This window comes from Myotis myotis, unplaced genomic scaffold (assembly GCF_014108235.1).
Source record: "Myotis myotis isolate mMyoMyo1 unplaced genomic scaffold, mMyoMyo1.p scaffold_m19_p_4, whole genome shotgun sequence".
NCBI lineage: Eukaryota > Metazoa > Chordata > Mammalia > Chiroptera > Vespertilionidae > Myotis > Myotis myotis.
The window spans coordinates 83,535,242-83,559,040 of record NW_023416346.1 but is presented as its reverse complement, the minus strand read 5'-3'; the positions used below and the strand labels follow the sequence as shown (position 1 = coordinate 83,559,040).

The window sequence follows — 23,799 nt, the reverse complement described above, 5'->3', positions numbered from 1 at the left end:
GGTTTTTATGAAAACAAAACAAAACAAAATACTAAAGGAGCTCTTGTCTCCTGAGTAGCCTAGCTTAACCAAAAAGGAACAAAAAATAAGGCAGCTCATTCTAGGGAGAATGCCCGCTCCCTTCCCAATACCTTCCTCCAGGCATTTTTTCCTTTCCTCAGCCCTTCTTTTGCTTCTGTAACTTGTTTCCTGAGCCCATTTCTTCTGCAAATCACTTCTTCTTCCTCTGTAACTTTGTCTAAGTAAATTTTCTCCTATAGTTTGGGAAAAAAAGAAACCCCAAACAGCCCACGAAACAATCCCTCCCCCCACCAAGAACTAGGCAAAAGGCATTCACAAGGCATTTCGAGTACATAAACGCCAAGTGTATCTAAGTAATCCAATATATTCATGGACAATCTGAAGATGCTGAGCTAAGCTGATTTTTCCCCAAGTTAAGAACGCCATCAAACCCAGTTTCCATTTTAACCCCCACACTATTTGTAACATAACCAATTCTCATCGGCCTGGGAGGCAAAAACCCTGAAGGGCAAGATGCGGTTGGGACTTTCAAACTGACGCCCCTCAGGCGGTGCAATACAGATCCCTTCCCTGTACCGCGTCCCTGCCCCCCCACCGTGCGAAAGAGGCAAAGTCGGAAAGGGGGAGGAGGAAGAACGACCAGGTGGAAAAGCGGGGCGCGGGGCTGTTAAATTTTGAATAAGACGAAGAAAAGAAAAACCAGAGCAGCAAGGCAAAGGGAACAACAGAGCCTACTGAGGGGACCAGGCGGCGGCCCCGGCACCAGCGGCGGCGGAGGCCTACAAGAACCACGAGGCGACGCCCCCCACGGCGCCGGCTTGGGCTTGGGCTTGGGCTTCGGCCGGCATCACGGAGTCGTAGTGCTCCCCGCCAAAGCTGGAGGTGTAGCGCCTGTAGACGAGGGTGAGCGGCTTCTTGGTGTACTCCTCCCCGATGAGGAGGACGGGCGACTCCGACTGGATCACCTCGATGGGGCACTGCAGGACGTGCGACAGGGCCCTCAGCTCGAGTTGGCCTCCCCACGGTGCGTTGTGCACGATGTCGTCGCAGTAGTTGAAGAAGTCGTCGCGGGTGTAGACATCGCCGGTTTCGGGGTCGCTGAAGAAGGGCAGGAATTCGTCGACGTGCTTCCGCATGTAGTTGGCGGTGCGGCCCCGCAGGCTCTCCACGGTCACGGAGAACCACAGCTGGTCTTGGATGGCGCGGTACATGCAGTGGCTGTCGGCCGGGATCTCCTTCATCTCCAGGTTCTTGGCCTCCAGGATGACCGCTAGCTTCTCCTCCTCGTCGCGGCGACAGCTGGCCAGGTACCCCACCTCGGCGGCAGCCGCCGCCATCTTCTGGCGCTCTCTCTGGAGCGCCGCCCTTCTTTCGCGCCTTCTCTGGGCCCTCGAGAGGCAAGGAGGACAGTTCTCAAGATTCATCTTGGCCAGACCCTCACTGACGGAATCGAGATTGCTGCTAGCAGGGGTAAGCTCTGTGTACTTCTCCAGCTCCCGCTGTTGTCTCTGCTCCATTTCGGCCTCAAGGCGGGCCACGTCAAGGAGCAACTGCTTTCTTTTCTTCTTGTCGTTCTTAGGGACCGAGTTCTTCATGGCCTGGATGCGGTCCTGCAGCTCTTTTTTCTCGCGGAGGTGGCGACGCTTCAGCCGCTGATACTCAAGCTGCAGATCTTCCATCGTGTTTAACGGCTGGCGAGAACCGAAGTTTGGTGGCAGCGAGAGGACCCGCTACAGTTCAGTCCAACTGCTCAAACCGTCTAACAGGTAGCTGATCTCAGCCTCCACTGGCCGGCTGCTCTGTTCGTTTAAGACCCTGGTTGCCCGCCCACTATTCATGGCCCGCTCTGCCATTGGCCACTGTCTCAGCATGGCCACGCCCCAAGACGCCTGGCACTGGGATTGGCTGCTGGGAGACCCTAGACATGCCCCTATTAGACACCATAGCAACAGGTGTTTCCGGTTCAGAGCTTGGTTTGAAACTAGGCCTGTAATCCAGCCTTTGCAGGTTATGTGCAGGGTTCCGCCTTTGCAGGTTTCGCGCAGCAACTGGGCTTGTAGAATTTTTCATGGACTCTTAGTACTTCATTTCCAAGCCTGAACACAATGCAGACACTGGTCGTGTGTGAGAATTACAACAAATGTTATACCAACAGCTGAATGTGCCCTGACACTGGACTTGTCCAGGAGGCATTGTGGCTTCTTCCAGTTTTTCAGGTCTCTTGACCAGAGAACCCTTAGTTTTGTGTATTAGAACAACGACATTTCCTTACGTTCCTGGGAGCAGAGAGTCCTTTCAGTTTAGGTCTCAAATCCGCCCTGTCCCATCTCACTGTTAAAAGGTCACAACCACTGTCCTTAAAGTCATTCACTACAACTAGGCAGACCTCTTGCTTTGTACCAACTGAATGTACCTTCCCTAAACTTCTTTCCCACCTTCCACAATGGGCTCTCTTGAATGCCCAGGGAGCATTTCTCTACGTTTGTTCTTGAGTCTCTAAAAGTTCTAAACTTTTAAAATTAAAAATGTTAGAGCCCTAAGCTCTTTCAAATATGTTCTCATCTTGTCCCACCCTGCCCATCTGTATCTTGAATTCCCAAACTGGAAGGCCCTTGAGACAACCTCCCCCTTGGGACAAATGAAGAAAGTGGACATTTGTCCAAGTTGTTGTATATATCAATATTTCCTTCCTTTTTATTGTTAAGTAGTATTCTGTGATATTGATGTACTGTACTTTAACCATGCGACCTGTTGAAGGACATCTGGGTTGTTTCCAGTTTGGTGTTATTATGAATAAATCTGCTATAAACATCCGTATACAGGTTTTTATGTGACCATAAGTCTTCGTTCCTCTAGGGCAGAGGTTCTCAACCTGTGGGCCGCGACCCCTTTGGCGGTCGAATGACCCTTTCACAGGGGTCGCCTAAGACCATCCTGCATATCAGATATTTACATTACGATTCATAACAGTAGCAACATTACAGTTATGAACTAGCAACAAAAACAATTTTATGGTTGGGTCACAACATGAGGAACTGTATTTAAAGGGCCAGAAGGTTGAGAACCACTGCTCTAGGGGAAAATGTCCAGGAGTGCAAGTGCCCATAATGCCCATAAGTGTATGTGTACTTTTTTGAGAAACTATTTTCCAGGGTTGGCTGTGTATGAGGGATCCAGTTTCTCTGCATCCTCACCAGCATTTGGTATTGTCATTTTCTTTTTTGTATTTTAGCCGTTCTGTAGTAACATCTCACTGTGGTTTTAATTTGTATTTCTCTAGTGGGTAATCATGTTCATCTTTGCATGTGCTCATTTGCCCTCTGTGCCATAACCTCTTGGGTAAAATGCTTATGTCATTTGCCCATTTTACTGTTGTTTTGCGATTTTTAAAAATATATATATTCTAGATAATAGTTCTTTGTTGGATAAGTGGTTTGCAAATATTTCCTCCCACACTGCGACTTGTCTTTTCATCTCTTTACCTGGTGTTTCTCAGAGTGAAAGTTTTAAATTTTGATGAAGTCCAGTTTATCAATTTTTCCTTCTATGGGTTCAGGGTTTTGCTTTTTGTTTTCGGTTAATCCTAACCCAAGGATATTTTTCCATTGAGTTTTAGGGAGAGTAGCAAAGAGAGGGAAAGACAGAGAGAAACATCGATGTGAGAGAAACACATTGATTGGTTGCCTCCTGCACAAGCCCAGATCAGGGACCAGGCCGGTGAGGAGCCGGCAACCAAGATAAGTGCCCTTGACTGGAATCAAACCCAGGACCCTTTGGCCTGCAGGCCACAGCTCTATCCACTGAGCCAAAACGGCTAGGGCTTTGGGTTCAATTTTTTTTAAAAAAAATATATTTTATTGATTTTTTACAGATAGGAAGGGATAGAGATAAAGAGTTAGAAACATCGATGAGAGAGAAACATGGATCAGCTGCCTCTTGCATACCCCCTACTGGGGATGTGCTGGCAACCAAGGTACATGCCCTTGACTGGAATGGAACCTGGGACTCTTTAATCTGCAGGCTGACGCTCTCCACTGAGCCAAAGCCGTTAGGGCTATGGGTTCAGTTTTTATGGCAAATCTCTTTGTGTTACCCAGCAATTTTCAATCTTTTTCATTTCCTGGCACACATAAAATAATTGCTAAAATTCTGCAGCACACACACACACAAATATTATTATATTTTTTGCTGGTCTCACAAAAAAATTAGGCATAATTTTGATTCATTCACACCAAACCACTATTATTGTGTTGGCTGTTGTCTTTTTTTTTTAAATTTGACAATATAAGGGAAAAGATGTCAGTGCCCCTAAGTCAGTGGTCGGCAAACCGCGGCTCACGAGCCACATGCGGCTCTTTGGCCCCTTGAGTGTGGCTCTTCCACAAAATACCATGTGCGGGCGCACACGTACAGTGCGATTGAAACTTCGTGGCCCATGGGCAGAAGTCGGTTTTCGGCCTGGGCGAGTCTATTTTGAAGAAGTGGCGTTAGAAGAAGTGGGGGGTATCGGTCGGACCGGAGACTCGGTGAAGGCGGGCCATGGGATAAGCAGCACGGGGGAGGTGCACGCGATTCATGCAGGAGTTAAGTGAGCCAGTCAGTCAGCAGTCTCATTGTGCAGCGGTTAGTGCTAGTCGCGTCCGCAAATCGCTCGCAGGTGACAAAAGTACCTACTTGAAGCATAAAGTTACCTGTATTTTTCCAACCAGCTGCAAATCCTACAGGTATCGTCATCAATTAAGAATTGTAATTCTTTTGTGTTGGTGGCTTTATTATTATAAAATGAAACATTTTTAGCAAAGGCCAGTTTAGGAGTACCCTAATCCATAATAATAAAAGCGTAATATGCTAATTAGACCGGACGTCCTTCCAGATGAAGCCGGGGCTGCAAGGGAGGCCTGGATCCTGGATGCATGCCAGTGGCTGGAGGGAAGCCTAGGTTCTGGGTGCCAGAGGGAAGCCGGTGCCAGCAGCCGGAAGAAGTAAGGCCTACTCTTGCACGAATTTTGTCATCAGGCCTCTAGTTAAATTAATAACAATGAGCCTACCTATATAGTTTAAATTTAAAAAATTTGTCTCTCAAAAGAAATTTCAATCGTTGTACTGTTGATATTTGGCTCTGTTGACTAATGAGTTTGCTGACCACTGCCCTAAGTGGTCGGGTATTGCATATTTTAAAAACTCTTGCAGCACACTGGTTGCAAATCACTGGTCTAATACTAGATCCCAAAGATTTTGTCTTGTTTTTTAGTAAAAAAAATATATTGCATTAGGTTATAAATTTAAATCTGTGATCTATTTTGTGTTTATTTTTGTGTAAGTTTTGAAGCTTGGGTCAAAGTTCAGTTTTTAGCCCATGGTTGTCCAATTGCTCCAGCACCATTTGTTGGAAAGGCTGTGCTTCTTCCATTGAATTGGTTTTGTACCTTTGTAAAAAATCTGTTGGGCATGTTTGTGTGAGTCTATTTCTGGGTTCTCTATTCTATTCCATTGATCTATGTGTCTATTCTTCCACCAACACCACACAGTCTCGATTACTATAGCTTTGTAATAAGTCTTGAGATTAGGTAGACCCTTTCCTTAAATTGTGTTATTCTTTTCCAAATTGCTTTTCTATATAAATTTTAGAAAAATCTTGTTTATATCTATCAAAAAATCTTGCTATGATTTTCATAGGAATTGTGTTAAAGCCATTTATCAAAATGGGGAGATAGCACTTGGAGAGGCTAGGCCAGTGATGGCGAACCTGTGACATGCGCCTGTGAGTTTGACATGCTTGTTGTAAAGTGTATGATTTTTTAACAACTATGCTGCAAACCTGAAACTAATACAAAATAATATTGAATGTTAACTGTAATTCAAAACTAGAATTTGAAAAAAAAGAACCCCTACCAAATAGAATCTATTAAAAACGTTTTTTTAATTGAACAGAAACTCAGGGACTTATAGGACAACAACAGAGGATCTAATGTGGTTGAAAAAGTACTCAAAGCTTGGCTCAGTGTGGTTCAGTGGTTGAGGGTTGACCCATGAACCAGGAGGTCATGGTTCAATTCCTGATCAAGGCACATGCCTGGGTTTTGGGCTTCATCCTGAGTAGGGGGTGTGCAGGAGGCAGCCGATTGATGTTTCCCTCTCATCATTGATGTTTCTATCCCTCTCTCCCTCTCTCTGAAATCAATTTTAAAAAGATTTTTAAAAAAGAAAAAGTACTCAGAAATTATGGCTGAAAACGTCTCAAATTTGTATCACCATTATTTAGAAACGTCTCGGTATGTATCACCATTATTTAGATTTTCGTTGTATTATTTCATGAGTGTTTCATTATTTTCAGCATATAAGTCTGGCATATATTTTGTTAGATTTACACTTAAGCATTTAGTTTTTTAAATTGATTTTAGACAGGGAGGAAGGGAGAGAGAGACAGAGATAGAGACAGAAAGAGAGAGAGCGGGGGGTGGGGGGAGGGAGAGAAATATCAATACAAGAGAGACACATCAATCAGTTGTCTCCAGTTCTCGCCTTGACCAGGGATAGAACCCACAACCTAGGTATGTGCCCTGACCCGGGATTGAACCCGTGACCTTCCAGTGCATGAGATGACTGACGCTCCAACCGAGTCAGATTGTCAAGGGCAAGAAACCTGAAAGAAAGTAAAAGCAAATATTGATCTAAGCTTGGAATGGGAAAACTCTGTCTAAGCATGATAAGACAGAAAGCATAGAGAAAAATATTAATAGAGAGAGCGATCCCAATACAATTTTAAACTTTAGCATCATATGCAAAATGTCAGAAACAATTGAAAGGTAATAATGTACCAAAAAAACCTAAATTTTAAAATACCTGAATGACAAGTCTAAGGACCTATTAAAATTTCTTATAAGACAAATTTGTCCATAGAAAATTAAGCAAAATTCAGGAACAGGCAATAAATTAAGAATTATTTGTTTCTGCACAAATGAAATAGACATCATAATAAAGACTTAGAGGAATATTCTATCTCACCAGTAATTAACAAAGGGTCAACTAATACATTTTTCATCTAAACAAATTAGCAAAGATGATAATTTTCAGTGTTGGCATCTATATGGGAAAATAATACTCTCAGACCCTGAGAGTGTAAACTGGATATTCTTTCTGGAAAGCCATATAGAAGTATGCATTTAAAGCATCTCCTTTTGACCTAGATCGCTTCTAGAAATCTTATCAGAAAGGAAATAATCAGAAATACAGACAAAGGTTCAGCTACAAGGATATTACTGTGGCAAATTTATAGTAGTGAGAAATTGAAAGCAATCTAAATGTCCAGTAATAGAATAGGATAAATAATAAATTATGGCACATTCACAGGCTAGAATGCAGGCATTAAAATAACTGTATTGAAAACTGTTTAAGAACACAAAATGCTTATAATGTATTAAGTAAAAAAAAATAACTTGAACAGAATGATACCAATTTCATTTTTTAAAACATATGTTGTGTAGAAAAAGCCAGGAAAGAGGATACTGACTGGCTTGAGTCCCTGCATGGAGGCCACCCTGTCCCAGGAGGGTATTTTGGGTGAGCCCTGGTGGTTTCTGGTTTTACACTCTATCCCAGGAAGCTGTGGTGGAACAGCTGGGCAGATAGCACTTGGAGAGGCTAGGCCAGTGATGGCGAACCTATGACACGCGCCTGTGAGTTTGACATGCTTGTTGTAAAGTGTATGATTTTTTTTAACAACTATGCTGCAAACCTGAAACTAATACAAAATAATATTGAATGTTAACTGTACTTCAAAAATAGAATTTGAAAAAAAAAGAACCCCTACCAAATAAAATTTATTAAAAATGTTTTTTTAATTGAACAGAAACTCAGGGACTTATAGGACAACAACAGAGGATCTAATGTGGTTGAAAAAGTACTCAAAGCTTGGCTCAGTGTGGTTCAGTGGTTGAGGGTTGACCCATGAACCAGGAGGTCATGGTTCAATTCCTGATCAAGGCACATGCCTGGGTTTTGGGCTTCATCCTGAGTAGGGGTGTGCAGGAGGCAGCCGATTGATGTTTCCCTCTCATCATTGATGTTTCTATCCCTCTCTCCCTCTCTCTGAAATCAATTTTAAAAAGATTTTAAAAAAAGAAAAAGTACTCAGAAATTATGGCAGAAAACGTCTCAAATTTGGTAAGTGATATAAACCTACAGATTCAAAACCCAAATGAGATAAACCCAAAGAAATTCCCAAAGGTATGTCATAGTGATATTTCTGAAAACGAAATACAAGAAAAAAATTATTGAAAGCAGAGAGAGAAACAGAATCTTATCAATAAAGGAAAACAATTCGAAAGACAGTAAATCTCTCATCAGAAACCATGGAGGCCAACAAAAAATAACAACATTTTTCAAGTTATGAAAGAAAAGCATAGTGAACTCCTCTGGGGAAAATATCCCTCAGAAATAAAAGGGAAATCGAGACATTCTTAGATGAAGGAAAACTAAGAGAATTTGTACAAAGAAACCAATTTGAAAGAATGGCTAATTGAAGTTTTTAAATGAAGTAATATTGGAAAATCAGGAAGGAAGAACATAATAAGCAAACTAGGGGTAAATACAATAGACTTTCTTTGTCCTGTTGAATTGTCTATTATGTTTGAAGGTCAAAGCAAACATCAGAAAACTAATGTGGTTCTGAATTTATGTAGGGGACATTTAGGACAGCTGTATTGCGAAATGGGTGAGGATAAAAAGATGCAAAAGGAGGTAAGGTTTCTATGCTTCACTCAAAATGGTAAAATGGCAACATAACAGATTTTGGCATGTGTGCACTTGCCTGCACACACAGACACAAATGTACCAAGAGTAACCATTTAAAAAGTTATACAAGGAGATACACCCTCACACACTACAGATAAATCACAATGGAATTCTAAAATATGTTCAAGTAACCCAAAGGAAGGTAGGACAAAGAAACAGAGAAATTAACACAGAAAGAACAAACAGAAAACAAAAAAATTAAATGGCAGACTTAAGCCCTAACATATTAATAATTACCTTAAATGTAAATGATCTATATATGCCAATTAAAATACAGAGACTGGCAGAGTAGATTAAAAAACGACCCACCCATCAACAGATGAGTGGATTAAAAAACTGTGGTACACCTACACAATGGAATACTACGCCACTATAAAAAAAAAAAGGAACTTTTACCATTTGCAACAGCATGGATGGAACTGGAGAGCATTATCCTAAGCGAAATAAGCCAGTTGGAGAAAGATAAATATCACATGATCTCACTCATGTGGGATATAATTATCAACATAATTTGAGGAACAACAATAGATCCAATGGTAGAGGAGAGGGGATTAGAGAGCAACCAAAGGACTTATATGCATGCATATTAGCATAACCAATGGACACTGGGGAGGTGGGGGCTTGCCCAGGGTGGGAATGGCAGAGGGGCGGGGGTTGATTGGGGAAAAAGAAGACATATGTAAAACTTTAGACAATAAAAAAATAAAATAAAATAAAAAATAAAAAAACATGACCCAACTAGAGGTAAAAACTCAAAATATAATGATATTGGGATGTTGGAAGTAAAAGGATATATATATATATATATATTAGGGGCCCGGTGCACGAAATTCGTGCACTGGGTGTGTGTGTGGGGGGGAGTGTCCCTCAGCCCAGCCTGCCCCCTCTCACATACTGGGAGCCCTCAGGCATTGACCCCCATCACCCTCCAATCGCAGGATCAGCCCCTTGCCCAGGCCTGACGCCTCTGACCCAGGCTTGAGGCCTGGGCAAGGGGACCATCATATCCCCCCAATCCCTGGCTCCGCCCCTCCAGCTCCCCGCGGTTGCAGGCTCCGCCCCTGCCCAGGCCTAACGCCTCTGGCCTCTGGCCTGGGCATCCGGCCGGGCAGCGGGGACCCGCAGCTGCAGCGGCCCCGCGATCGTGGGCTCCGCTTTAGGCCCAGGCAAGGGACCCCTAGCTCCTGGGACTGCCAGCTTCGACCGTGCCCAGCTCCCATCGCTGGCTCCACCCCTACTTCCTGCTATCACTGGCCAGAGCAGCAAAGGCGCCTGATTCTCCGATCATGGCTGGGGGGCAGGGCAAAGGCGGCCCCCAGCTCTTAGCTCCCCCCTGGGTTTCCGATCACTGTCAGTGGCGGGGGCTTCTTCCTGCTTTCCCTTTCACCTCCCTGCATTGTGCCTACATATGCAAATTAACCGCCATCTTGTTGGCAGTTAACTGCCAATCTTAGTTGGCAGTTAACTGCCAATCTTAGTTGGCAGTTAACTGCCAATCTTAGTTGGCAGTTAACTGCCAATCTTAGTTGGCAGTTAACTGCCAATCTTAGTTGGCAGTTAACTGCCAATCTTAGTTGGCAGTTAACTGCCAATCTTAGTTGGCAGTTAACTGCCAATCTTAGTTGGCAGTTAACTGCCAATCTTAGTTGGCAGTTAATTTGCATATAGCCCTGATTAGCCAATGAAAACGGTACGCCAATTACCATTTTTCTCTTTTATTAGTGTAGATATATATATATATGTGTATATATATATATATATGTATATATATATATATATCAAACATTAATAAAGAAAAAGTAGTGGTTATATTTATATCAAATAAAGTAGATGCTAGAGCAAAGAAAATTACTGGAGGCAGAGAGGGGCATTGCATAATGATAAAAGGGTGAATTCACCAAAAATACAGTGATCCTAAATGCTGATTTGCAACAGAGGTGAAAAATACATAAAGCAAAACCTGATAAAACTGAAAGAAGAAACAGAAAAAGTGAAAATTACAGTTGGACACGGCAACACTCTTCTATTAACAATAAACAGAAGAATTAGACAGAAAGAATATAGGAAAGTTGATAACACCATCAGCCATCGGGGGATCTAAACAACATTTATAGAATACATCACCCACCACAGCAGTATAAAGATTCTTTTCAAGTGACCATGGAACATATGTAAAGATAGAATAGATTGTAGACCATAAACAAACCCCAATATATTTAAAGAAATTGAAATCATATGGAGTGTATTCTCCAACCACAAAGGAATCAAAGGAGAATTCAGTAACAGAAAGGTAACAGGATAATCTGCAAACACTTGGAAACCAATAATTCACTTCTCAATAATTCATGAGCCAAAGAATCTCAAGGAAATCTAAAAGTATACATTAAACAGAATGAGAATAAAAATACAATATATCAAAACATATAAGATACAGTCAAAGTAATACGGAAAAGAAGATTTACGGCACTAAATGCATACATTAGAAAAAGACGAAAAGTCTGAAATCAATCATCGAAGCTCCCACCTCAAGGACCAGAAGAGTGACCTAGAACCAAAGCAGGCAGAAGAAAGAAAAACAGAGCAGAAATCAGTGAAGTTGAAAACAGAAAAGCAATAGGGGAAAAAAATCAATGAAACAACAAGCTGATTCCTTGAAAAGACCAATAAAATTGACAACTATATAACAAGAACAAATAAAAAAAGAAAGAAAACACAAATTACCAATATCAGGAATAAAGCAGGAAATATCACTACAAATCTTGCATATATAAAACACTAATAAATATAACACTACAAACAACTCCACACACATTAGGTTGACTACTTATATTAAATGAAAAAATTCCTCAAAAAAATACAACCAAAATTCATTCAATATGAAATACAGTTTGATTAGCCTTATAACTGTTAAGGAAACCATTTTTAAAATATATTTTGATTACAAAGAGGAAGGGAGAGGGCAAGATAGATAGAAACATCAATGATGAGAAAGAATCACTGATTGGCTGTCTCTTGCATGGCCCTGACTGAGGATTGGGCCCTCAACCCAGGCATGTGCCCTGATCAGAATCAAACCTCAACCTCCTGGTTCATAGGTCGACCCTGAATCACTGAGCCAAGCTGGCCGAGCAGGAAAGCATTTTCTTTTTTAAAATTCCCCAAAATGCAATCTTTTGACTCAGGTGTTTTCACCAAACATTGAAAGAATTAACATTGATTTTAAACAGTCTTTTCCAGAAAAACTGAAGAGGAGGGAACACTTCCAAATTCTTTTGATAAAGCTAGAATTACCCTGATACCAAAACCAAACAAAAAAGTAGCAAAAAAGAAAACTACCTGGTACAGACCAATGTCTGTCATTAAAGTAGATTTAAAATATTAGCAAATAGAATGTATCCTATCTAATAATAGACAAAGATGGTAATTGACTGTACCTTCGCTATGCCTCCCATTGGCTAATCAGTGAGATCTGCAAATTAGCTGCCAATGAAGATGGCAGCTAATTTGCATACTGCAGGCAGGGCGGACAGCGCGAGCCGCCATCTGGGCCCTGTGTGCAGCCCTGGGCGGTGGGGCTTAGGCAGCGCAATCACGCCACCTAAACACCGCCCCCAGCCGGGACCCCATGGCGATCGGTGAGCAGGAAAGGGCAGCCTGCAGGCAGCCCCCGTGTGCGCCTGCTCCTGGGCTGCCGCAGCAATCAGGAAAGCGCGGCCTGCAGGCAGCACCCCACCCTGGCCACAGCTCAAGGGAGAGTACAATATGCAGTGGAGGCCAGGAGCCTGAGAGATCAACAAAGAGGGGCACCTGCTCCAAGCCTCCACGGTGTGGCTGGGGGCAGGCCCCCAGCACACACACACACACACACACACACACACACACACACACACATATACACACAGCACCTACTCTGAGCCTCCAATGTGGCTGGGGGAAGACCCCCAGCAGGGACACACACACACACACACACACACACACAGTAACTGCTCTGAGCCTACGTGGTGCTGCTGGGGGCCTGCCCCCAGCAGACACAAACACACACACACACACACACACACACACACACACACACCGGACGCCTGCTCCGAGCCTCTGCTGCCAGACTGTGGCCATAAGTAGGACATCCACTGAGGGCTCCCGGACTGAGGGGCAGGCTGGGCTGAGGGAACCCCACCCCCCAGTGCACGAATTTTGTGCACCGGGCCTCTAGTCAATATATAAAAAGAATTGTAAACCATGACCAACTATAAGACTAGCTCAAATATTGACCATAAGTCAATGTAATCTACCATATCCACAGGCTAAATAAGAAAAATAACACAAACAGTTCAATCGATGCAGAAAAAAAAAACAAAATTCAAAACCATTCATGTTAAAATCTCTCAGAAAAATAGAAACAGGGGAGAACTTCCTCAACTTGATAAAGAGCATCTACAGAAAACCTATAACTCTTATGATACTTAATGGTGAAACTGAAATGCTTTCCCACAAGATCCAGAACAAAGCAAGGCTGCCTGTTCTCACCACTATTATTCAACATAGTGCTGAAAGTTAAACTCAATACAATGAGGCAAAAGAGGGAAATAAGAGGATAAAGATTGGGAAAGATAAAATAAAAATGTCTATTCACAGATAACATGATTCTCTGGGTATAAAATTCCAAGGAATCTACATACAAAATAATATTCCCAGAAACAGTCAGTTGAGCAAGGTCATCTGATACATGATAATCATATATGTATTTCTACATACTAGAATAAACATGGAATAAACATGAAGACACTGAAATTAAAAATATAACACCATAAAAAATACCTCAAAAAATTGAAATGCTTATGTGTAAATCTAACAAAATATATGCCACACTTATATGCTGAAAATAATGAAACACTCATGAAATAACACAAGAAAAATCTAAATAATGGTGATACATACCCAGGTGTCAGTTCTCCCCAAATTGATAAATGGCTTTAACACAATTCCTATGAAAATCATAGCAAGATTTTTTGATAGATACAAACAAGATTATTCTAAAATTTATATAGAAAAGCAATTTGGAAAAGAAGAATACAATTTAAGGGAAGGGTCTACCTAGTCTTAAGACTTATTACAAAACTATAGTAATCGAGACTGTATGGTGTTGTTGGAAGAATAGACACATAGATCAATGGAACAGAATAGAGAACCCAGAAATAGACTCACACAAATATGCCCAACAGATTTTTTACAAAGGTACAAAACCAATTCAATGGAAGAAGCATAGCCTTTCCAACAAATGACGCTTGAGCAATTGGACAACCATAGGTTAAAAACAGAACTTTGATTTTAGCCTTACACAAAAATAAACTTTACATAAAAATAAACACAAGTGGATCACAGAATTGAACTTACAACCTAACGCAATACATTTTATCCTAAAAAACAGGCCAAAATCTTTGGAATCTAGCGTTAGACTAGCGATTTGCAACCAGTGTGTTGCAGGAGTTTCTAAAACATGCAATAACCGACTATTTAGTTAGGGGTACTGACCTCTTTCCCCTTAGATTGTCAAATAAAAAAATGACAATAGCCGACACAACAATAGAGGTCAGGTATGATAAATCAAAATTATGCCTATTTTTTGTCAGATCAGCAAAATATATAATAATATATTTTTGGTGTCTGCAGAATTTTAGTAATTAGTTTATGTGTACCATGAGATGAAAAAGATTGAAAATTGTTGGGTAACACAAAGAGATTTGCCATAATAAACTGAACCCATAGAAGGAAAAATTGATAAACTGGACTTCATCAAAATTTAAAACTTTCACTCTGAGAAACACCAGGTAAAGAGATGAAAAGACAAGTCGCAGTGTGGGAGGAAATATTTGCAAACCACTTATCCAACAAAGAACTATTATCTAGAATATATATATTTTTAAAAATCGCAAAACAACAGTAAAATGGGCAAATGACATAAGCATTTTACCCAAGAGGTTATGGCACAGAGGGCAAATGAGCACATGCAAAGATGAACATGATTACCCACTAGAGAAATACAAATTAAAACCACAGTGAGATGTTACTACAGAACGGCTAAAATACAAAAAAGAAAATGACAATACCAAATGCTGGTGAGGATGCAGAGAAACTGGATCCCTCATACACAGCCAACCCTGGAAAATAGTTTCTCAAAAAAGTACACATACACTTATGGGCATTATGGGCACTTGCACTCCTGGACATTTTCCCCTAGAGCAGTGGTTCTCAACCTTCTGGCCCTTTAAATACAGTTCCTCATGTTGTGACCCAACCATAAAATTGTTTTTGTTGCTAGTTCATAACTGTAATGTTGCTACTGTTATGAATCGTAATGTAAATATCTGATATGCAGGATGGTCTTAGGCGACCCCTGTGAAAGGGTCATTCGACCGCCAAAGGGGTCGCGGCCCACAGGTTGAGAACCTCTGCCCTAGAGGAACGAAGACTTATGGTCACATAAAAACCTGTATACGGATGTTTATAGCAGATTTATTCATAATAACACCAAACTGGAAACAACCCAGATGTCCTTCAACAGGTCGCATGGTTAAAGTACAGTACATCAATATCACAGAATACTACTTAACAATAAAAAGGAAGGAAATATTGATATATACAACAACTTGGACAAATGTCCACTTTCTTCATTTGTCCCAAGGGGGAGGTTGTCTCAAGGGCCTTCCAGTTTGGGAATTCAAGATACAGATGGGCAGGGTGGGACAAGATGAGAACATATTTGAAAGAGCTTAGGGCTCTAACATTTTTAATTTTAAAAGTTTAGAACTTTTAGAGACTCAAGAACAAACGTAGAGAAATGCTCCCTGGGCATTCAAGAGAGCCCATTGTGGAAGGTGGGAAAGAAGTTTAGGGAAGGTACATTCAGTTGGTACAAAGCAAGAGGTCTGCCTAGTTGTAGTGAATGACTTTAAGGACAGTGGTTGTGACCTTTTAACAGTGAGATGGGACAGGGCGGATTTGAAACCTAAACTGAAAGGACTCTCTGCTCCCAGGAACGTAAGGAAATGTCGTTGTTCTAATACACAAAACTAAGGGTTCTCTGGTCAAGAGACCTGAAAAACTGGAAGAAGCCACAATGCCTCCTGGACAAGTCCAGTGTCAGGGCACATTCAGCTGTTGGTATAACATTTGTTGTAATTCTCACACACGACCAGTGTCTGCATTGTGTTCAGGCTTGGAAATGAAGTACTAAGAGTCCATGAAAAATTCTACAAGCCCAGTTGCTGCGCGAAACCTGCAAAGGCGGAACCCTGCACATAACCTGCAAAGGCTGGATTACAGGCCTAGTTTCAAACCAAGCTCTGAACCGGAAACACCTGTTGCTATGGTGTCTAATAGGGGCATGTCTAGGGTCTCCCAGCAGCCAATCCCAGTGCCAGGCGTCTTGGGGCGTGGCCATGCTGAGACAGTGGCCAATGGCAGAGCGGGCCATGAATAGTGGGCGGGCAACCAGGGTCTTAAACGAACAGAGCAGCCGGCCAGTGGAGGCTGAGATCAGCTACCTGTTAGACGGTTTGAGCAGTTGGACTGAACTGTAGCGGGTCCTCTCGCTGCCACCAAACTTCGGTTCTCGCCAGCCGTTAAACACGATGGAAGATCTGCAGCTTGAGTATCAGCGGCTGAAGCGTCGCCACCTCCGCGAGAAAAAAGAGCTGCAGGACCGCATCCAGGCCATGAAGAACTCGGTCCCTAAGAACGACAAGAAGAAAAGAAAGCAGTTGCTCCTTGACGTGGCCCGCCTTGAGGCCGAAATGGAGCAGAGACAACAGCGGGAGCTGGAGAAGTACACAGAGCTTACCCCTGCTAGCAGCAATCTCGATTCCGTCAGTGAGGGTCTGGCCAAGATGAATCTTGAGAACTGTCCTCCTTGCCTCTCGAGGGCCCAGAGAAGGCGCGAAAGAAGGGCGGCGCTCCAGAGAGAGCGCCAGAAGATGGCGGCGGCTGCCGCCGAGGTGGGGTACCTGGCCAGCTGTCGCCGCGACGAGGAGGAGAAGCTAGCGGTCATCCTGGAGGCCAAGAACCTGGAGATGAAGGAGATCCCGGCCGACAGCCACTGCATGTACCGCGCCATCCAAGACCAGCTGTGGTTCTCCGTGACCGTGGAGAGCCTGCGGGGCCGCACCGCCAACTACATGCGGAAGCACGTCGACGAATTCCTGCCCTTCTTCAGCGACCCCGAAACCGGCGATGTCTACACCCGCGACGACTTCTTCAACTACTGCGACGACATCGTGCACAACGCACCGTGGGGAGGCCAACTCGAGCTGAGGGCCCTGTCGCACGTCCTGCAGTGCCCCATCGAGGTGATCCAGTCGGAGTCGCCCGTCCTCCTCATCGGGGAGGAGTACACCAAGAAGCCGCTCACCCTCGTCTACAGGCGCTACACCTCCAGCTTTGGCGGGGAGCACTACGACTCCGTGATGCCGGCCGAAGCCCAAGCCCAAGCCCAAGCCGGCGCCGTGGGGGGCGTCGCCTCGTGGTTCTTGTAGGCCTCCGCCGCCGCTGGTGCCGGGGCCGCCGCCTGGTCCCCTCAGTAGGCTCTGTTGTTCCCTTTGCCTTGCTGCTCTGGTTTTTCTTTTCTTCGTCTTATTCAAAATTTAACAGCCCCGCGCCCCGCTTTTCCACCTGGTCGTTCTTCCTCCTCCCCCTTTCCGACTTTGCCTCTTTCGCACGGTGGGGGGGCAGGGACGCGGTACAGGGAAGGGATCTGTATTGCACCGCCTGAGGGGCGTCAGTTTGAAAGTCCCAACCGCATCTTGCCCTTCAGGGTTTTTGCCTCCCAGGCCGATGAGAATTGGTTATGTTACAAATAGTGTGGGGGTTAAAATGGAAACTGGGTTTGATGGCGTTCTTAACTTGGGGAAAAATCAGCTTAGCTCAGCATCTTCAGATTGTCCATGAATATATTGGATTACTTAGATACACTTGGCGTTTATGTACTCGAAATGCCTTGTGAATGCCTTTTGCCTAGTTCTTGGTGGGGGGAGGGATTGTTTCGTGGGCTGTTTGGGGTTTCTTTTTTTCTAAGTACTGTACATTTTGAAATAATTAATCACCTATCTCTTTTCTCCAGCTGTAAGTTAAAATAATATTGAAGTGCTTCAGGTTCTCTACATATGGTATTACCATTCACTACTGACTTTTGAGATCAGCTCCTTTAAGAATACTTCTATGAACTCCCTGGAGAGGCTTCCCTCCTGGGTGTTTCTGTCATAGCCTGTGTGTATCACCATAACATGTGTTGTCTCTCTCCCTCACCTAGTTGGTAGAGCCTTTGGAACAGGGTATTTGTATTTATATCCCAGCAGCTAGCACATAATAGATCCTCAATAAATATTTAGTTGACTCAAATGCCTCTTGCTTGCTTATGGCGTATCAAGTCTGCACTCTTCTGGCTGACTGTATGTACATCCTCCCTAAGATAAGCCAGCCTACTGATTCAATCTTGCTTCTTTTTACTTATTAGCACAAGTCTGTTACATGTCCATTTCCTCTTTTGTTCTTCAGTAGGTCTTTCATTTCCCCCTCTTTTGTAATATAGCTTAGTGGTTGGGCTCTGGAAACTAGATTCAATGGAGCTGGGTTCAAATCCCAGTATAAGGGAAGACTGTTAGACCAGTTACTTTAACTTCTCTGAGCCACAATTTCTCATCTGTAAAACAAGGGCATATTCAATGGAGCTGGGTTCAAATCCCAGTATAAGGGAAGACTGTTAGACCAGTTACTTTAACCTCTCTGAGCCACAATTTCTCATCTGTAAAACAAGGGCATATATAACAACACCTATTCTTATGGCAGTTGTGAGGATTAATTGAGAAAATGCATGTAAAGTATGTAGACTAGTCTCCTGCCAGGAAGTGAGTACTCAGAGAAGGCTAGGTATTATTATGCAACATTATTCATTTAACACTGAGTCCCTACCTAACAGGTGTCACATGCTGTGCTGAGGTAAATAAAGACATATAAGGCACTCTCCTTGGCCTCAAGCAGTTCTCAGTCTAGTGCAGTGGTTCTCAACCTTCCTAATGCCTCGACCCTTTAATACAGTTCCTCATGTTGTGGTGACCCCCCAACCATAAAATTATTTTTTTAAAATATATTTGATTGATTTTTTACAGAGAGGAAGGGAGAGGGATAGTTAGAAACATCGATGAAAGAGAAACATTGATCAGCTGCCTCCTGCACACCCCCTATTGGGGCTGTGCCCGCAACCAAGGTACATGCCCTTGACTGGAATCGAACCTGGGACCCTTCAGTCCACAGGCCAACGCTCTATCCACTGAGCCAAACCGGTTAGGGCCATAAAATTATTTTCGTTGCTACTTCATAACTGTAATTTTGCTACTGTTATGAATCGTAATGTAAATATCTGATATGCAGGATGTATTTTCATTGTTACAAATTGAACATACTTAAAGCATAGTGATTAATCACAAAACAATATGTAATTATATATGTGTTTTCCAATGGTCTTAGGCGACCCCTGTGAAAGGGTCGTTTGACCCCCAAAGGGGTTTCGACCCACAGGTTGACAACCGCTGCCTTAAGGGCAAAAAACCCTGTGTCTTGATCTTTTAATTCCCAGGGCCTAGCATTCAAATAGATAGCACACAATGAATGTGGAAAGAAAGAAGGAATGGACTTCTGCAAAGTCGCACAGCTATTTAGTAGAAGAGGTAGGATTCAAATCCAGATCTCCAGAGTATTTTTAAGTGCTGTATCACATTTCTCAGAGTTGGCTATGGAAGTAAAAATTTAAACCTTTCATTTAATGCAAGCTTCATTATATTGGATTTTTTTCCTTTCATGGCTTAATGAAACCTCTTGACACTATCAGGTAAATTCAAATATCAAAAATACTTAGTAAAGATAGTTTGAACACTTATGGATTAAGTAATCCATAAATTTTTGGCAAATTACACTATACACAATTGATCTTATCTAGTGTTAATTGCTGGCATTACAGATACAAATGTCAGTAGAGAATTACTCAAGATAAAACAGCAGTAGACCCACTAAAGCCAACCAAAGAATGCCTAAACTGCCAACCAAGCACCTCAATTCAGATAGGCAGGAAAAGGTCTACTTTAACATTTCTTTCATGAATCATACAATTATCCAAGATAACAAATCTGTGTTAAGATCCTTATGGAGCAAAAGAACATCTATCATCTCTACCAGTGAGTCACATCAGGAAATATTTGAAAGGTCATCTCATTTCTATGGTCATGTGTAGATTAATTAAAATGCTTTCTACTATTCTGGACTCTAGTTTTTCCCCATCCCAACTCTATATACTGTTGCCCAGTTCATCTTAGCTGTGTGACCTTGGGCAAGTCATTTAACTTCTCAGGGTCTGTTTCCTCAACTGCTAAATGAGAGGGCTGTGCTAGATTAGTGCTTTTTATACTGTTACTTAGAGCCCTTGAGTCCCTCAGACACCCAGCCGTGGTGTTGTGGGTGCTACTAAGCAGGTTAGGGAAAAGATGGGCTGAGTTGGCATGGCAGGGGTATCCATCTCCAGCACAGCAGCCCTTTTAGAAATCATGGGCTATCTAAAACTTGGTTTGAAAAAAGAGTTCTGCTACAACAAAAAGTTTAAGTATAATTACACTTACATGATTTCTAATGGTCCTTCCAGTTCTCCTAAACTAAGATTTTATAAAAATCTTCTATATTGCCCCTGGTTTGGCTCAGTGGATAGAGCGTCAGCCTGTGGACTGAAGGGTCCCGGGTTCGATTCTGGTCAAGGGCCCATGCCTGGGTTGTGGGCTCAATCCCCAATGTGGGGTGTGCAGGAGGCAGCCGATCATTGATTCTCATCATTGTTTCTCTCTCTCCCTCTCCTTTCCTCTCTGAAATTAATAAAAATATATTTAAAATTTTTAAAAATCTATACATAATAGGAATTTAATGTGATAAAGTGTTTACATACAGAAATACAATAAACAACTAATTTATATTATTTTTTATTTATTAATCTTGGTAACTATAATAATAAAAGCATAATATGCTAATTAGACCAGACAGCCAAATGACCTTCCAGATGTCTTTCCGGACAACCTTCTGGACGAAGCCACAAGGGCCAAGGCAAGCTGCCGCGGCTGCAAGGGCGGCTGCAAGGGCCAAACCCCTTGCACAAATTTCGTGCACTGGGACTCTAGTCTCAAAATAAGATGCAATGCAATGCTTATAGTGACAATTTAATATACACTCTGAAAGTAATTGGCAATTCCCATAAAGACTCTCATTTTGGAAGCCATAGAAAAAAATGGCTTACAAAGTTCAGGACCAAATTCAAATTCTGCATATTTCTTTTTCTCTTAGACAACAGTAAAGCTATACCTTAATCCAAGCAAATGCACATGAACAAATTTTCTTTAGTCTCACAATTACTGAGTTTCCAAGTCTCCTCCACAAGTACTATCTTATTACTTTGTATTACTGCCTAAGGCTGATCCTAAAAGCTCAATTTACTAGAGTCATTAGAGGTGCCAGACAAATAAAACACTAGGTAATAATTTGCCAGTCTCCCTTCCTCCTCAGCTTCTAAAATGAGGTGTCTCAAGGGGAGGTTTATTAGAATCATCTGGGAAGCTTTTCCAACCTACACTTATGTCCCATTCTCCTCTCCCTCTTGCAAAGCATTGTTTTAGCCAAGGACTTCATTCTGCCCCACATAAATCTTTTTTTATTGGTTTCAGAGAGGAAGGGAGAGAGAGTTAGAAACATCAATGATGAGAGAGAGAATCATTGATATGCTGCCTCCTGCATGCTCCTCACTGGGGATCAAGCCTGCAACCTTGGCCTTTGCTGGAATCGAACCTGGGACCCTCCAGTCCGCAGGCCGACACTCTATCCACTGAGCCAAACTGGCTAGGGCTGTCCATCTTTTTAAATCCAGCTCAATTTAAGATTGAGGGAGTAAAAACAATTGAATTTGGAAGACACTGGCTTTGTCACAACTGGTTGGGTAAGTCACTTAACCTTTCTGGTGTCAGTTTTTCCTTTGATTTTTGAGGTTCCCTTCCAACTTTGAAATTCTATGACAGCATATCGTATCTAAGAAGCTTTCTGAATTCCTAGCATAGAATGACTTGTCATTTCTTAGTTTTCTAACAGCCTGTGCAATGTGACATCACCTAGTTATATACTGTCTTATATTGCCGTCTAGTTGTTTTTTTTTATTTTCTATAATTTTTATTAATACATATATCATCAATGTTTTGTTTTGTGTGTTTTTTTTATATATTTTATAGATTTTTTACAGAGAGGAAGGGAGAGAGATAGAGTTAGAAACATCGATGAGAGAGAAACATTGATCAGCTGCCTCCTGCACATCTCCTACTGGGGATATGCCTGCAACCCAGGTACATGCCCTTGACCGGAATCGAACCCGGGACCCTTCAGTCCGCAGGCCGACGCTCTATCCACTGAGCCAAACCGGTTTCGGCCCGTCTAGTTGTTTTTACATGACAATTTTTTTTCTTTTCAACTACATTTAATTTAAAAGCTTATTTTCCAGGCCAGAAAATAAGCTTATTTTCTACTTAAATCTTCTAGGACAACTTGGGATGTATCCTAAGGTAATCAGTATACTAGTATATTTATAATGATTTGTTCAAAACAATGACACCCCCCAATTATATTTTTACATCAGCACTGTCCAGTAGAAATATAATGTAAGCCACAAATGCGAGTCCAATATGTAAATTTAAGTTTTCTAGTAGGCACATAAAAAAAGTGAAGACACAAGTGAAATTAATTTTAATACATTTAACCCAATATATACAAAATAACTATTTCAACAACGTAGTCAGTGTAAAAATTATTGATATAGTCTTGTTTCATAATAACTTTTCAAACTCCGGTGTCTGTTTCACATTTACAACACATCTCAATTAAAAATGGGCATATTTAAGTACTCAATAGCCCCATATGGCTAGTGGCTACGTATTGACACTGAGCACTTCATAAGTACTAACTGGGCTAGCCAGAGGGTTGCAAAAATTAATCAGACTCATTCTAGTAAGGGAGATACACAGATCTGTAGATGCAGAGAACTGTGCTTGGTGGGGGGGGGCGGGTGTCAAGGAAGGTTTCACAGAGGAAAACTTTTTAAAGGCATTGTGTGGGAGGAAGGGTGACCTGAGGCGGAAGTGGGCGGGAGAGGATTGGGTGGGAGGATCCCGGAGCTCCAGCTGTGGAGGCGCTACTTGCACTCGGCACTCAGGCGCCCAGACCTGTGGGCCACGGGGGCGGCACAGCAGCTGGAGCCCGGGCTGCCGCGGCCCCTCACCTAGCGCGGTTAGGCGCGCGGCAGACCGGCTCCGGAAGCGCGCCGCTCGCGCTCAGTACTCAGCCTCGCCATAGCCGGGCCTCTGAGGCAACGGAGCTTCCCAGCTCAGCCTCCGCGAGGAGGAGCAAGCCGGAAAGGGGGCTGAGCGTTTTGCTCATGCGCTTGTTTTTCTCCGTGGCCTCCTACAGGTAACGACGGCCTGGTCAAAAGAGCCAGTAGAAACGGTTGCCAGGGCCGGCTAACAGCTGCTTCCGGAGGTTCCCTGGCGCTTCGGCAACAATGGGGCCACTGGACCGAGGGAGCGCCCCTTCCGGTTTCGTAGCTTCTCACGGAGCTCCGTGGCGCGTCGCCTTTAACCCCGGAAGTGAAGTCTTCCGGGTTCCTCCCTCCCTCAAGATGGCAGCAGCCGAAGAAGACGAGTTACCGCTGCCACGGCTGCCCGAACTGTTTGATATCAGCAGACGGCTTCTGGACGAAGTGGAAGTAGCGACCGAGCCCACCGGTTCCCGGGCAGTCCAAGAGAAGGTGTTGAAAGGACTCCAGCTCCTTAAGCAGGCCGCCGAAATGTTAGCGCAGCTCGACTTGTTCAGGTATGGGGAGAGGGTAATAGCTGACAGCGTAGGTAATAATGGTTACCAAGGGTGGAG

At 43.0% G+C, this 23,799-nt stretch overlaps 3 protein-coding genes across 4 annotated transcripts in view; 2 read left to right on the top strand and 1 right to left on the bottom strand.

Moving 5' to 3' along the window:
• Positions 1-800: 800 nt before the first annotated feature.
• LOC118653731 (OTU domain-containing protein 6A-like) lies at positions 801-1,700 on the bottom strand. The gene has a single exon (XM_036304443.1). It carries the CDS (start codon positions 1,698-1,700, stop codon positions 801-803), a length of 900 nt encoding a protein of 299 aa, XP_036160336.1.
• Positions 1,701-16,442: 14,742 nt separating this feature from the next.
• On the top strand, positions 16,443-17,342 carry OTUD6A (OTU deubiquitinase 6A). The gene has a single exon (XM_036304281.1). It carries the CDS (start codon positions 16,443-16,445, stop codon positions 17,340-17,342), a length of 900 nt encoding a protein of 299 aa, XP_036160174.1.
• Positions 17,343-23,071: 5,729 nt separating this feature from the next.
• Positions 23,072-23,799, top strand: part of IGBP1 (immunoglobulin binding protein 1) — a 42,483-nt gene continuing 41,755 nt past the window's right edge. The window contains exon 1 of one of the 2 annotated variants that reach the window (XM_036304512.1): positions 23,072-23,742. In XM_036304512.1, coding sequence (XP_036160405.1) covers positions 23,432-23,742 — 311 coding nt within the window. In that variant the 5' untranslated portion in view covers positions 23,072-23,431. The remainder of the gene's footprint in view (positions 23,743-23,799) is intronic. The other variant, XM_036304511.1, reaches the window with a different exon arrangement.

Coding starts and splice junctions, on each gene's coding strand:
- LOC118653731 (XM_036304443.1), bottom strand. CDS start 1,700: ATGGAAGATCTGCAGCTTGAGTATCAGCGGCTGAAGCGTCGCCACCTC.
- OTUD6A (XM_036304281.1), top strand. CDS start 16,443: ATGGAAGATCTGCAGCTTGAGTATCAGCGGCTGAAGCGTCGCCACCTC.